Here is a 14,893-nt window from a genome sequence, read left to right as displayed (position 1 = left end):
ACTCTGGACCTTTGGAAGAGCAGTCGGGTGCTCTTACCCACTGAGCCATCTCACCAGCCCGAGATATTTTCTAAAAAGAAAAATAAAGTCTCAGGCTGGCGTGATGGCTCAGTGGTTAAGAGCACTGACTGCCCTTCCAGAGGTCCTGAGTTCAATTCCCAGCAACCATATGGTGGCTCACAACCATCTGTAATGAGATCTGATGCCCTCTTCTGGTGTGTCTGATGACAGCTACTGTGTACTCACATATAATAATAAATAAATAAATCGGGGGGGGGGAACATGAAGAATAATGAAGACTACCAAGAAAAGAAAAGAAAAGAAAAGAAAAGAAAAGAAAAGAAAAGAAAAGAAAAGAATCCCATGCCAAGTTGCAACCAAACTTTTCTAGGTACTGGCCTAGACCCCTCTCTTCTGGCAAGACAGAGGCTGCTGGAGGGTCAGGAAGAGACGTGAGTCTTCTTTTCGGTTCAAGCACCAATGCATGTCTCACTGAGGAGATTTCCTAGAGTCTCAGCCGTGCTTCTGGAATGTTCTGGAATATTCTAATGTCTGAGAGGCATGTGTGGGTGATCCAACTGAGCAATTCCCTGGCATGCAGAAGGTGGAGACCAGCAATAATATTTAACACCTGAGTGGCGCAGGTCACCTCAAGAGCAACCAGCATAGCGTTCACATGGCAAAAGGGGGCGCTGTAGCAGTTGGGGGAAAGGAGGAATCTAATGAGGCAGAATGAGGCAGCTAAGGAAATGGGGGCAGGCAGCTCCAGCAGGGTCTCTTAGCTTGCATCCCTCAGGTCTCACCCTTGCCTTCCTGGTCACAGGCAGACATCACCATGCCTTGCTGGAAACAAAGTATTTTCTTTTCCATCTAAAGTTTAGTTGCTGGACTCCTGGGGTTTAAGCTGACAACAGACAACACATGAGTTTGTAAGCTTTTGTTTGCAGTGTTAGAATATGCTGATAGCAGATGAAGACCTCACCTCTGAGCCATGTACTCACGTCTCCCTTCGTGTCTTTCTATACTCTTTTTCACTTTATTGACTTTTTTTTTTTTGGTTTTTCGAGACAGGGTTTCTCTGTGTAGCCCTGGCTGTCCTGGAACTCACTTTGTAGACCAGGCTGGCCTCGAACTCAGAAATCCGCCTGCCTCTGCCTCCCGAGTGCTGGGATTAAAGGCGTGCGCCACCACGCCCGGCTCTTTATTGACTTTTTAACATTATTGATTTTGAGCTGGGCAATGGAGGCACATGCCTTCAATCCCAGCACTTGGGAGGCAGAGGCAGGCAGATTTCTGAGTTCAAGGTCAGCCTGGTCTACAGAGTGAGTTCCAGGACAGCCAGGGCTATACAGAGAGACCCTGTCTCAAAAAAACTAAATAACTAACTAAATAAATATTTAAAATTATTGATTTTGAGCTAGAGAGATGGCTCAGCAGTGGCTGCTCTTCCAGAGGACCTGAGTTCAATTCCCAGCAACCACATGGTGACTCTCAACCATCTGTAATGGGATCTGATGCCCTCTGTGGTGTGTCTGAAGACAGCTACAGTGTAAATAAGTAAAATCCTTAAAAAGAATTACTGAGTTTTCACTCCTTAATTTTATGTGCTTTGGTTGTTTGGCCTGGTGTCTGAGGAGGGCCAGAGAAGAGTGGGGTCCCCTGGAGCTGGAGGAACAGAAGAGCCACCCATGGGTGCTTGGAGTTGAACCCAGGTTCTCTGCAAGAGCAGCTGGGATCACATGATTTATTGATTTATTTATTTTGGTTTTTCTTTTCTTTTCTTTTCTTTTTTTTTTTTTGTTTTGTTTTTTTTGTTTTTTCCAGACAGGGTTTCTCTGTATAGCCCTGGCTGTCCTAGAACTCACTTTGTAGACCAGGCTGGCCTCGAACTCAGAAAACCCGCCTGTCTCTGCCTCCCAAGTGATGGGATTAAAGGCGTGTGCCACCACCACCCGGCATGATTTTTTTAAAAGAAATGAAACAAGAATCTGGTGGAGTGGCAGTGCCTGTCAGTCCACCTGTGGGAGGTAGGGCTAGGAGGATGTGGATGTGGAGGCCATTTTGGCTGCATAGTGAATCCTTGGATTATTGGGGCTACCTGAGATTTTGGGGGGGCTGGAGAGATGGCTCAGTGGTTAAGAGCACTGACTGCTCTTCCAGAGGTCCTAAGTTCAAATCTCAGCAACCACATGGTGGCTCACAAACATCTGTAATGAGATCTGACGTCCTCTTCTGGTGTGTCTGAAGACAGCTACAGTGTACTCACATATAATAAATAAATAAATCTTCGGGCAGGAGTGAGCGAGGTCTGTGAGAGCAGGGCCTGAGTGAGAAGAAAAAAAAAAAAGACTAATTGTTTTTCGGCCAGGTAGCGGTGGCACATGCCTGTAATCCTAGCACTTGGGAGGCAGAGGCAGGCGGATTTTTGAGTTTGAGGTCAGCCTGGTCTACAGAGCAAGTTCCAGGACAGCCAGGACTGCACAGAGAAACCCTGTCTCGAAAAACCAAAAAAAAAAAAAAAAAAAAAAAAAAAAAAAAAAAAGACTAATTGTTTTTCTAATTCTATTCTGTCATGGATGTTTTGTTTTCTGCATTAAATGAATGCATTAAAAGGAATTCCACACTGATCGTGTAATTCTAACACAAAGAAGCTCTGCAGCTTCCGGTCCGAATGCCTGCTCTGACTCTATACTGTCCTACTTGTAGAGTTGTACAGACTTCGGTCTGCTTAATTTTGGTATGTAATGTTTTAATTTATTTGTAAGTATTTAAAATATATAATAAAGTTTATTTATAAAAAAGCAAAATTAAAACCCGGGAAAGCAGAGAGCACGTTGGTGTAGTGCTCCCTCTAGCGGCCATGAGATGGGCTGATTACAGGATAGAAGAGAAGACTCTGGAATTCACAAACACCCTTTAAAGACGTTGGCAAATGGCCTGGAGGAGGTGGTGGCCTTTAATTAAAGGCGTGCTGCCTGTAATCACAGCGCTAGGGAGGCAGAGGCAAGAGGATCTCTGAATTCCAGGCCAGCCTGGGCTACAGAGGTTGTTCAAGGACAGCCAGGGCTGTACAGAGAAACCCTTGTCTCAAAAAAACAACGATGAAACAAACCAAAAAAGTGGTTGGCAATGAAGCCTGAAATTCTGCCACATGGGAAAGTGAGAGGTTTGCTCTGAACCTATATAGACACCTTCTGTGAAAAGAGCAGAGGTATAATGATTCCTATTAGTGATGCAGCTCAGGGGTGGAGCTCTGCCGAGAATCCCCCAATGAGGAACGGATGTGGGGCATGGTCAGGGGTGGAGCTCTGCCGAGAATCCCCCAATGAGGAACGGATGTGGGGCATGGTCAGGGGTGGAGCCCTGCCTAGAATCCCCCAATGAGGAACGGATGTGGGGCATGATCAGGGGTGGAGCTCTGCCTAGAATTTAGCTCTGCATTGAGCTCCACACCCATCCCTTCCACAGATGATCAAAGTCTGCACCCTAAAAATAAGGAAGAAATACAAAGGTTCTTTAAAGGGAGGAGGAATGAGCATAAAAGGAATGTTCCGGGATCACAGAATCAGGCTGCTGTTTGAAGTGGGCCAACCACCTAGACATTTTCCTGCCCATGCATCCTGTGCCTTCTGTGGCCTATTACGCTGTGTTTTTCTCTTTGAATACTGTCTTCAGAAGGTTACTTGTCCTAATGTCAGGTCTGTCTGTCTGTCTGTCCAATTGTTCAGTTTCAATCTGTGTTCACATATGGAGCATGTTGCCCGCCTCATGAAGTGGGGATTCTAGGTTTCCAAAGATGTCCCCCAGGATCGCAGGACCTCTCTGTATGTGTGAGTGTGTGTGTGTGTGTTCGCGCGTGCGCGCGCGTGTAACCCTCGCTGTCCTGGAGCTTGCTATGTAGACCAGGCTGACATCATACTAACAGAGGTCAGCCTACCTCTGCCTGCGAGTGCTGGAACTAAAGGTGTGTATCACCACCACACTCTGGGCAGAATTTACAAGCATGCATCTAATGCTGCCACCATGTGTGTATTAGGACATTCAGTTTACAATCCTTTCCTGTCCACTGCTAACTGGCTGTGAGTCCCCTGACTGTCCCAGTGATCAAATCAGGTGTGTCATAAGCACTTCAGAGCAAAGTCCCTAATGGCAGGTGTTTAAAGATGGCGGCCTAGGAGAGCTGCCTCAACTCCCAGCCTTTGGCTTCAAATACAGAAAAACAGAGCAGACTTGCCCAGAACAGTAAAGGCATTTATTAGCTGTCAGGACAAAAGGCCCTGAGCTATTGCGGCTTGCAGGCAAGGCCAGATCCAGGCTGTTGAAATCTGTTTGGATGGTTTATCCTCGTGCTAGGATACTTTCTTCGCTTTTATTGGTCCCTCTGCTGAGCCTGTTTCCAGATGAGAATTGTGAGACTCAGGACTAAGCCAATCAGTCTCTGTTAATTAACCTGTGGAAACTAAGCTCGCTCTCCTTCCTCTCTTCCCCTTCTGCCTCCCTGAGTAGCCTTGTCCACCTTTGAATTTGTGATCCTCCTGCCTCAGGCTCCCAGTGCTAGGATGGCAGGTGTTGCCCACCATGCCCAGATACATAGTAATTCCTGCCCCTCCTCCAGTCTCTCCTTCCTCAGGCCTGGCTTGGCCTCTCCCTACTCTTTGTACCTCACCCCTCACTCCACTTCTTTCCCTTTCTGGGTTCACAGTCTAGTTTGGGCTATTATTATTATTATTATTGAGACAGAGTTTCTCTGTGTAGCCCTGGCTGTCCTGGAACTCACTCTGTAGACCAGACTGGCCTCAAGCTCAGAAATTCGCCTGCCTCTGACTCCCAAGTGCTGGGATTAAAGGAGTGCGCCACCACTGCCCAGCTAGCTTGGGTTCTTAATGTCCTACAGCCTAAGGCAGAGCCAGGATTGGCTAGGTTCAGGGGCTCAGGAGCATTGTGTGGGTGGGATCAAGGGCCTAAGCCCTCAACATCCTCACTTCCTTCTGTTCCTCTCCTAACCTTCCCGCATTCACCATCTTCATAGGCCTGTCCTTCCTCCTTTTTCCCTCCATCCCTATTCCTCTGTTGGCTTCCATCTAGATAGACCCTGTGGCCCCGCCCTCTAGCCCCGGGGTGCTCAGATGCACCACGCCCCTTCACCTCAAGTCTGGGCCTCTTCCCTCCACTGTGCGATCATCTCCTCCTCCTCCTCCTCCTCCCTGCCTTCTTTCCCTCAGGCCTCCCACCTGTTCCTTCTCTTCTCCCCTCCCTCTGTCCGCCTCTCTCCACCTGTCCTCTGCTCCTAGGCCCCTCCCCTTCCTCCCTTTTCTTACTGCTTTCCTCTGGCTTCTTTCCCTGGTTCCACCACTCTTCTTCCTGACCCTCTCTCTCTCGCTCTCTCTCTCTCTCTCTTTCTCTCTTTCTCTCTCTCTCTCTCCCTCCCCCTCTCACCTTTGGACCTTTGGACTCCGCTCCCTCTTCCCATGGTTCCACTACTCTGGAAGCCCTGCCCCTCATCATCCTAGTTCTCCTCCTCCCTCCTCCCCTCCCCTCCCCACCCTGTCTTTCCTGCTTCTTTCCTCTGCCCTTCACCTCTCCATGCCTTACCTGCCTCTCCTCATCTTTCCCCTCCTGCCCTTGCTCGAATCCAGGGATGGCCTGCGCCTCCATGGCCCCGACTACCTCCCCTAGCTCCTGTCTCTGCTCCTCCCCCGTTATCACATCCTTCTCTTTCCTCCCATTCAACCCCTCCTGTTGCTCTCCTCTCTGTCCCAGTATCCATTTCTCCCTCTCATTTCTCTCTGTCCCCTTTTCCTCTGTTTCCCCTTCTCCTTCCTCCTCTGGCAGTTCAGGGCCCTCCTCTTCCTTGTCTCACCAATCCTGGGCCTAGCCCTGCCACGCCCATCCTCCCTTCCCTCCTCTCTACGCTCACAATCGCTTCTCCCTCTTCCTCTCCTCCCTCCCTCCCCACTTCCCTTTCCAATCTATCCTCCTCCGTAGCCTCGCCCTTTCTTCCTCCTTCCCATCCTCCCGTTGGCTCCTCCCTTTTTGTCCCCTCCCCTCGCCCCTCTCAGGTCTCGGCTCTCTTTAGCCCCGCCCCTCCCGTCCTCCTCTCAGACGCCCCGCCCCATGACCACGCCCTCTGTGGCCCCGCCTCCGCGCCGCAGCGACAAGATGGCGGCGGGCGGCAGCGGGCGCGCGTCTTGCCCGCCGGGGGTCGGGGCCGGCGCGGGCAGCCTGGGTCCCAGCGCCAACGCGGCCGCCGCCCCCAGCAACGCCGCTGCCTGCGCCCCGGTGCCTCCGCCGCCCCCGTCCCCGCCGCCTGGGCCCGGGACTGACGCGCAGGCCGTGGGCGACGAGCGCGACGACGCGGGCCCGGGCGCGCTGCTGCGCGAGCCCGTGTACAACTGGCAGGCCACCAAGCCCACGGTGCAGGAGCGCTTCGCCTTCCTCTTCAACAACGAGGTGCTGTGCGACGTGCACTTCCTGGTGGGCAAGGGGCTCAGCTCGCAGCGCGTCCCCGCGCACAGGTGGGCCGCCGGGACGCGCCCGGACCCTGCAACCCCAGACCCTGCATCCCCGGACCCTGAACCCCACCCAGACCCTGCACCCCAGGAACCAGCACCCTGAAACCCTGCACCCTACCCGGGACCGTGCATCACAGACCATGCACTCCACCTGGACCCCGCACACTCTAAACCCCGTAGTCCACTCAGAGCCTGCACCCCCCTCCATTCTGTTCCCCCCACCCGGATCCTGCACTTCACCTGGACCCTGCACTCCATGAACCAGCACCTTAGAACCCTGCATCCGAGATCTTGAACTCCACCCAGGACTGCACCTCAGACCTGAACCCCCATCCAGGCCCTGCACCCCAGGGTCCTGCATCCCAAATCCTGCAGTCAGACCTTGCAGTCTACTTGAACCCTGCATCCCAACCCTAATCCCAAGAGCCTGGACTGCACCCAGATTCTTTATTCCTAGATTCTGCACCCCAGACCTTGCATCCTAGAGCCCTGCACCCCAAGAATCTGCAATTCACCCAGGATCATGTACCTCAGACTCTATACCCCACCCAGACCTTTCACCACCCCTGGACCCTGAATCAGGAGCCTCAGGCTTTTACCTTAGGATTCCTAACCCCTTCACCTGAACCTGGTTCCCACATCCCCCTTCCCCCACAGTGTACTTCCTAAACATGGGAACCTGGAGGTTCTGTTGGGTCCTGCCTGCCTTGAACCTGGTTCTAGGGCCATTTCATTTTATCCTTAGGTTCTGCTCCGCTCTATCCTGGATCCTCTCTGCTCTCTGAATCCACTAGTCACCCCAACATTCCTCGTTCTCCAGCTTATCCAGTTCTAGGGCCCCCTCTGTCCCCACCCATGACCCCTTAGATCCCCTTCTTACCCCATGTTCACATCTCACACCATCTAACCTACTGGCCCCATCAGAGACCCTTGCCTCTTGTTCCTCCAACCCTGGGCTTCCAGCCTGTCTGAGCCGTCACCCCCAGACCTCACCATGGCCTCAATGAGTTGAGCTCTTTGGGAGTGGGCAAGGGTCTGGCACAGCCTCAGAAAGGATTGAGGCCTTTCACGAGTTCCTGTGCAAGCCGTGGTAGCATGTACCGCCTGTCAGTGCAGTTCTTGGCATATGTCCTTGATTACCATGTGGGGTAGCTTGTCCAGCTTGATGGCAGGAATGGGGAATGTGGACGTGTGTGTGTGTGTGTGTGTGTGTGTGTGTGTGTGTGTGTGTAGTCCTCTGGGAAAGAGAGAAGTGGTCTCTTGCTGGAGGGGCAGAGGTGAGGGGAAGTGTTGACCCAGAGGCCTCTCACTCTCAGGTGGGGGCCGGAGCAAGAAGAATGAGGATGTTGTAGCCCCTTTACAGCTTATGGAGAGTGGGGGGGTCTTGGCAGGTGGTACGGTGGGCAGTGGAGGACTTGGCTTCCAAGTGGCTGAGGTTTCTTAGTGGTGCTGTGGAGGGTTGCTAAGGGGTTGGCGGTCTGACTTGTTGGCACCAGAAAGACCCTTCAGGTCCTTCCTTCTTCCTTCTAGCTCTCTGGGCCTTAGTTTCCCTACCTGTGAACTGGACTCATTTAGATAACCCCATCTGGGACTGCTGGAATGTGTTGCCTCTGTATTGTGCTTGTAACAGTCTCTCAGGGTTCAACACAGACGGGGCAGAAGGTAGCTATGGGGAAGGGCCATGAGCTCCCTGGGCCTGGCTGCCACCCACCAACCATGTAGCTTAAGGTTGACTGTCAGTGTAGAATCCAGGAGCAATGTGTGTGGTGACCCAGACATGAACTCAGTTACTTCTTGGCTGAGGCAGGAGGATTGCAAACTCTACATCAGTCTGGGCAGCCTAGGGAGATTCTGTCAGAGAAACTATAAAGACTCAGGTGTGGTGGCACAGGCCTTTAGTCCCAGCACTTGGGAAACAGAGGCAAGTGGATCTCGGTGAGTTCAAAGCTAGCATGGTCAATAGCAAGTTCCAGAACAGCCAGGGATACTTAATGCCACCCTGTCTCAAAAACTAAAGAAAGAAAGATTAAAGAAAGCTATACAAGGAAACTGAAGGCTGAGGGCATGGCTTGGGAACCCCCAGTGAATGGCTGGGAGTGCGGACACATGCCAACCTGGTTCACTGCCCAGCACTGAAAAGTAAGATTGTTTTAAGGAGGCAGGAGAGTGGCTCTGTGCTGAAGAGGGCTTGCTGCTCTTGCCGAGGACCTTTGGATTCAGCTCTCAGCGGCCACATTGCATGCCGTAAAGCAGCTTGTAGCTCTGGTTCTCAGGGTTCTGAAACCTCTGGTTCCTGGGGCACTCACAGGCCCGGAACTTAAAAGAAAGAATAAAGATTAAAGAACAGCTCCTCCTGGGGGCTGGAGAGATGGCTCAGCAGTGTAAAGCACTGACTGCTCTTCCTGAGGTCCTGAGTTCAATTCCCAGCAACTACATGGTGGTTCTCAACCATCTGTGTAATGGGGTCTGGGAGGATGTCCAGCAGCCTCATGTGGCCTGCACAGACCTGGGTTTCAGAAGCTGGCCTGCAGGACCTATGCATGCCACACACTGATGCTTTCCTTGTTTTGGGTCCTGAGGAAGAACCTAAGGGGGTGCGCAGGTAGCCGAGCTCTCTCCTAAGGCATACCCGGAGTCTCTGGATCCCTGTGGTTTCTGGCCACTGTGTGACCACAGAAGCAGACAGAGCTACTGTAGTCAGAGTGATGGATGATTCAGAGTAAAGGCTCCTGCGGGGCTCCTGGCCGTGCTCCATCAAGGTCACAGATGACAAGGAGCTTTTCAGGGCAGAGGGGTACCAGGTCCCTACTTTGGCTGGGCACCTGGACTGACACTGAAGAAAAGCTCTGTGACACCTGAGGCCACTCAGAAGCAGTGAGACAGGCTGATGGGTGTGTGCCTGTCACCCAGCCTGTGGGAAGGACGCTGAGGCAAAAGGAGCAAAGATTGATCTTTGGGTACATAGTGAGTTAGAGGCCAGCCTGGGCTACATGAGTCTCTGTCTACAAAACAAAGCAGGAATTGAGGAGACAGATCACTAGATAAAGTTTGCACTGACAGAAAATCTGGACAAACAACTAAGGAGATAAGGGGTCCTTGGAGCAACCTAGGGGTTCAGTGAGAGACCCTGTCTCAGTAGAGAGCACTTGTGGTGGACTCCAGTACTTACCTGGCCTGCAAATTCATTGAAAGGACCACACATTAAGAGCTTTCAGGAGCTGGGCGTGGTGGTGCACGCCTTTAATCCCAGCACTCNGGAGGCAGAGGCAGGNGGATTTCTGAGTTCGAGGCCAGCCTGGTCTACAAAGTGAGTTCCAGGACAGCCAAGGCTACACAGAGAAACCCTGTCCCGAAAAACCACAAAAAAAAAAAAAAAAAAAAAAAAGAGCTTTAGCTAGGGTTGGATGGTAGCTCAGTGGTGGAGTACTCCTGGGTTCGAGCCCCAGTCTTAAAGAAAATGTTTTGAGCAGCTGTATAGTCTCCTTAGCTCCTGTTGGACTCGGCTGTAGCCATAGGCAGGAGGAGCTTCAAGTGAAATAGTGGCAAGAACCTCTGTGTGTGTTGTGTGTGTGTGTGTGCGCGTCCCCAGTACATGTTCTAATGGTTTTACTATTGTTTTTGAGACATGCTGGCCTGGAACTCTCTAGGAGCTCAGGCTGTATGGAAACTCTTGCAGGACCCAGCCTGGTCCTCCTGCGTACTGGAGTGACAGGCCTGCCCTCCGTGCCCTGCCCTTCCGATAGTTTCTGAGGAGCTACCCACCCACACTGCCTGCCACATGGCTTCTGAAGCCACCTGGGTCCACTTGGGAGCAGTGGGCCTTCTCACCTCATTGCTGAGAATCACAGAAGGCCAGGTGTGAGCACCCCAGCAGGTGGCCAGTGCTGTTGAGAGTGCTGTGTGGCTGGGCGTCTGCTTTAGGCTTTGCGTGGGGGCGTGGAGGCTTCCCTGCAGGGACTCAGTGCTCCCTAACTAGAAAGAGGCACAGGCAGAGAGGCAGGTTATTCCTGGCTTATCACTGCGTGGGCCTGGGAGATACTGTGCTGTGCTGAGCAATCAGGTTGCCCAGCCGTCACACAGGGACTGGGATGGGGACAGGAGCTGGGAGGCTGGAGGGTCGTGACTAAGATGTGTCTTTCCACCGTTGGGACCCTAGAGCCAAGACCCTTGTTTAGGCAGTTACACACTTCCCAAGGCTCCCAGGTGGGTCCTTTTTGGCTGTCCCAACTCTGCTTCCTGCACACAATCCAGTATCTGCCTCAATTTGTCCTCAGCCATCTCCACTTTGATTTTATAGTGATGGTCGTGAAATCTACAGGCATACACATACTACATGGGTGCTATACTGCTGAACCATGCCCCCAGCCCCTCATTGGGGGATTCTAGGCAGGGCTCCACCTCTGACCCATTAGTCTTTTCTTTTTTTCTTTTTCTTTTTTTTCTTTTTTGGTTTTTCGAGACAGGGTTTCTCTGTGTAGCCCTGGCTGTCCTGGAACTCACTCTGTAGACCAGGCTTGGCCTCGAACTCAGAAATCTGCCTGCCTCTGCCTCCCAAGTGCTGGGATCAAAGGCGTGCGCTGCCCTGGCCGGTGCTGTTTTTCTTTTCTCAGGGTTTGAGCTAAGGTCTCATTGACTTGCCCAGTTGCCCTGAGCTCCTGCTTTGGCTCCTGAATAACTGAGGAGATAGAACATCTCCTGCCAGTTGTTAGCTCTATCTTTGTGTCTTTTCATGTTTCCCTCCTGAAGATTCCCGCCATGCATGGGGCCATCTGCCTAGCCAGGGTGTCCAGCTGGAGAGGCTGCTCAGAACCACCCTGTCACCATGGGGACAACTGGGTGGGACACATTCACAGAGCAAGCTTATTCCTATGGACTCAACAGGCATTTCCACACTCGTGCATGACAGGGCTCTGGGCTGGCCCTGTGATCATTGTCTTCTCTTAGAACACAAGCTGTATCCTGAGCCAAGTCACTGGGGGTCTTGAGGCTGGCCACCATCACCATCCATCATGCCTCGGCTCATCTACACTCTTACCAGCTGGAGTGGTCATGGCAGTCACATGACCCCATTGCTTCTCATTTCCTCACAGCACCACAGGCCCCGCTGTCCCCCAAGCTTTAGCGCCCTCCCTGAGCCTGTGGCCTCTGACCCAGGCTGTCTAGGCACTGGGGTTTTGTCTGCCTCCCCATGGTGAGAATCAGCTCCCCAAGCTTGTCGCCAAGGCCTAGAGAAATGAGGGTGGGGAAGGGAGGACACAAGTTCCTGAGAGGGTGCTAGTGCACACCAGTGAGGGAAAGGGCTGAGGGAGGGGTAGGAGGGAGACGCACATAAAGAAGTGGAGGCTGCCCCTCATGCTGGCCGCTCTACAGCCTCCTCTTTCCGGTTCCCTCCTAGAAGGACCCGAGGCCTGGAAAGGCCTCTGCCAGGGTTGGCAGGAGTCTCTGCAGGCAGGTGTGGCAGGGGACACTGGCTAGCCTAGGGGTAGAGGCCACCAGCAGGACTAATGGACGGATACCCTCTCTTCTTACGCAGGTTTGTGCTAGCTGTGGGAAGCGCCGTCTTTGATGCCATGTTCAATGGTGGGATGGCTACCACGTCCACCGAGATTGAGCTGCCTGACGTGGAGCCTGCTGCCTTCCTGGCGCTGCTCAAGTACGTATCCAAGTGTTTCTGATCGTGGTGGGGTAGTAGAGTGAGAAAAGACAGACAGACACCTAGGGATGCCTGCTGAGCCCACCCAGGGCAGCGTGCTAGAGCTTTCCTGGAGAAGAGACAGAGTTTTTAACCTCACGGCTTCTTGGAGTACTTTATGGGAGAAATGGCAGTGCCCCAGCATTCAGGCCCCACCAAGTTCCAGGGGGTTCGACACCCTCTGGCTCTTCAGGCTACACTCTTTACACAGTGCACATACACACATTGTTTTTAATCTTTTACAAGAACACTTTTAACTTTGTTGGTGTTTTGAAATAGCCTGTATCTAAAAATGTCAAACATGCTATGTGCTATGCCTAAGCTGTGGTGCTGAGATGGAATCCAAGGGCTGGTGCCCACCTAGCCCGTTGACCAGTGTGGTGTAGATAACCATGCTGTCTCCACTGGGGCCTGAGGTCCATCAGCCTGCGATTTACCCATGAGTGCCTACGCTCGGCCTTTGTTAGCCCAGGGCCACCTGTGCGTGGGCATCTCCTAGGTGACAGCCTGGCCTTACCAAGGGGCATCCCCAGGTCAGCAGACAACAGACAACGACAGATGCCAACTCTAGGAGGTTCCTGAACAGTGCTTTGCAAACCTGTGGTGCCTGGCCAAGCAGAGTGGCTGTGGTGGCCACTCTGTCACAATCTGTGTCTCCTGCAGGTTCCTGTACTCAGATGAAGTGCAGATCGGGCCAGAGACAGTGATGACCACACTGTACACGGCCAAGAAGTACGCAGTGCCCGCGCTAGAGGCCCACTGTGTGGAGTTCCTGAAGAAGCACCTGCGGGCTGACAACGCCTTCATGCTGCTCACACAGGTGGGTGTGCTCTGAGAGGCGGCAGCAGCTTCCGGACTCTGCGTGGGGCACATAGGTACCTGTGTGACCACACTGAGGCTGGAGGCTGCCACCTGACCCAGCTGCTAGCTATCTTTCCTCTCTCCCTTCCGCTCCCCTCCCCTTCCCTCCCCTCCCCTTTTCTCCTTTCCTTTCTTTTTTCCTTCTTTCTTTTTTCTTTTTGTTATTGTTTTAGTTTTGGAGATGGGGTCTCACTGTATAGCCCTGGAACTCACTACATAGACTGGAATAGCCTGAACTCACAGCTCCTCCTGCCTCTGCCTCCCCAGTGCTGAGATTAAAGGTGTGCTCACCACACCCCTCTCACGCCCTGGGCCTTTGCTTTAGTTTTTCATTTTGTGCATGTGTGTGTGCACGTGTCTCCAGAAGACACCAGGCTTCTCTCATGCTGGAGTTCCGGGTGGCTATGAGCCACCAAACCATGATCTGGGATCTGAGCCAGCTCCTCTGCTCTACTCTGCTCTAACCTCAGCCCTCTGCCTGGCCTGGAGCGCAAACTAGGCTACCTGTGTTTACTACTATGTGTGTGAGCGTGGGTGTGGTTCAGGCCCATGTGCTGGGCAGAGGACATTTATTTATTTATTTATTTATTTATTGGTTTTTATGAGACAGGCATTCTCTGTGTAGCCCTGGCTGTCCTTGCACTCACTTTGTAGACCAGGCTGGCCTCGACCTCAGAAATCCGCCTGCCTCTGCCTCCCGAGTGCTGGGATTAAAGGCATGTGCCACCACAGCCTGGCGCAGAGGACATTTTTGCATGAAGTTCTGTCCCTACCATTGGAGTCCTCAAGATGGAACTCAGGCTTGGCGGCAAGCACCTTTATCCACTGTGCTATGTCGCTGGCCTCATAGCCAGCTACTTGTGTGTACAGGATCCTCTCCTGAGCTGTCTCCCAGGCTCTTCTGTGGCTTCCATTTCTGATGTGTGTGGATGTGAGAGAAATCCTTGAGCTTTCTCTTCAGAGCTAAGTTCTGGGGGTGGGCTCACATCCCAGGCTTGGTGACACCATTGTCACCTGCTAGGAGTGGTCTCCTGATGCCCTCCATCCCCCTGCCTCAGCCTCCTTGTGCTAGGGTGTTAGATACCCATGGCTCCATGCTGGGCAGACTGGCAGTGCATGTGGTGACAGTGCTGACCTCTGCTCTCTCTAGGCACGGCTCTTCGATGAGCCCCAGCTGGCCAGCCTGTGCCTGGAGAGTATAGACAAGAACACAGCGGACGCCATTGCTGCCGAGGGCTTCACTGACATTGACCTGGGTGAGTGAGTTCAGCGCATGCCAGTGTGAGGCTTGCACAGGATGGGAAAGGGCAGGGCTTGGGTCAGGTTGTAGATTCTGATTTGAAGATGACAGGAAATCCACCTCCTGAGTGACGTGACATAGTGGACCTGGGTGGCACAGACACAGTGGGACTTGGTAGCAGGCCTTGGCCTGTGTCTGAGGACCTACCCTCCTGTTCTGGGATCACTGTGATTCCTGCCTAGGGAGACTACCTGGCCCTCTATGGTACCATCTGCAGATGCCTTTAAAAGGCTCTTGTGGCTCTTGCTGATGGCTTTGTAGGCAAGATAGTTTCTGGAAAGCTTCTACATTGTTCCAGGGTCAGAACCAGAGTAAATAATTGCAGGATGTTGGGATGCACACCTGTGATCCCAGTACTCAAGAAAGAGGCTGAGGCCGGGCGTGGTGGCGCATACCTTTAATCCCAGCACTTGGGAGGCAGAGGCAGGCGGATTTCTGAGTTCGAGGCCAGCCTGGTCTACAGAGTGAGTTCCAGGACAGCCCGGGNTACACAGAGAAACCCTGTCTCGAAAAAACCAAAGAGAGAGA

The 14,893-nt window shown here is 52.7% G+C and overlaps 1 protein-coding gene across 2 annotated transcripts in view; it reads left to right on the top strand.

The window, feature by feature from the left end:
- Positions 1–5,435: 5,435 nt before the first annotated feature.
- Btbd2 (BTB domain containing 2) overlaps positions 5,436–14,893 on the top strand; it is a 12,715-nt gene continuing 3,257 nt past the window's right edge. Inside the window, exons 1-4 of one of the 2 annotated variants that reach the window (XM_021174819.2) lie at positions 5,436–6,515; positions 12,046–12,165; positions 12,868–13,024; positions 14,216–14,321. In XM_021174819.2, the coding sequence (XP_021030478.1) occupies positions 6,115–6,515; positions 12,046–12,165; positions 12,868–13,024; positions 14,216–14,321 (784 nt within the window). In that variant the 5' untranslated portion in view covers positions 5,436–6,114. The remainder of the gene's footprint in view (positions 6,516–12,045; positions 12,166–12,867; positions 13,025–14,215; positions 14,322–14,893) is intronic. The other variant, XM_029482845.1, reaches the window with a different exon arrangement.

This window comes from Mus caroli, chromosome 10 (assembly GCF_900094665.2).
Source record: "Mus caroli chromosome 10, CAROLI_EIJ_v1.1, whole genome shotgun sequence".
Taxonomy (NCBI): Eukaryota; Metazoa; Chordata; class Mammalia; order Rodentia; family Muridae; genus Mus; species Mus caroli.
Note: the sequence above shows the minus strand (reverse complement) of the source record. Positions and strands in the feature narration are given on the sequence as shown.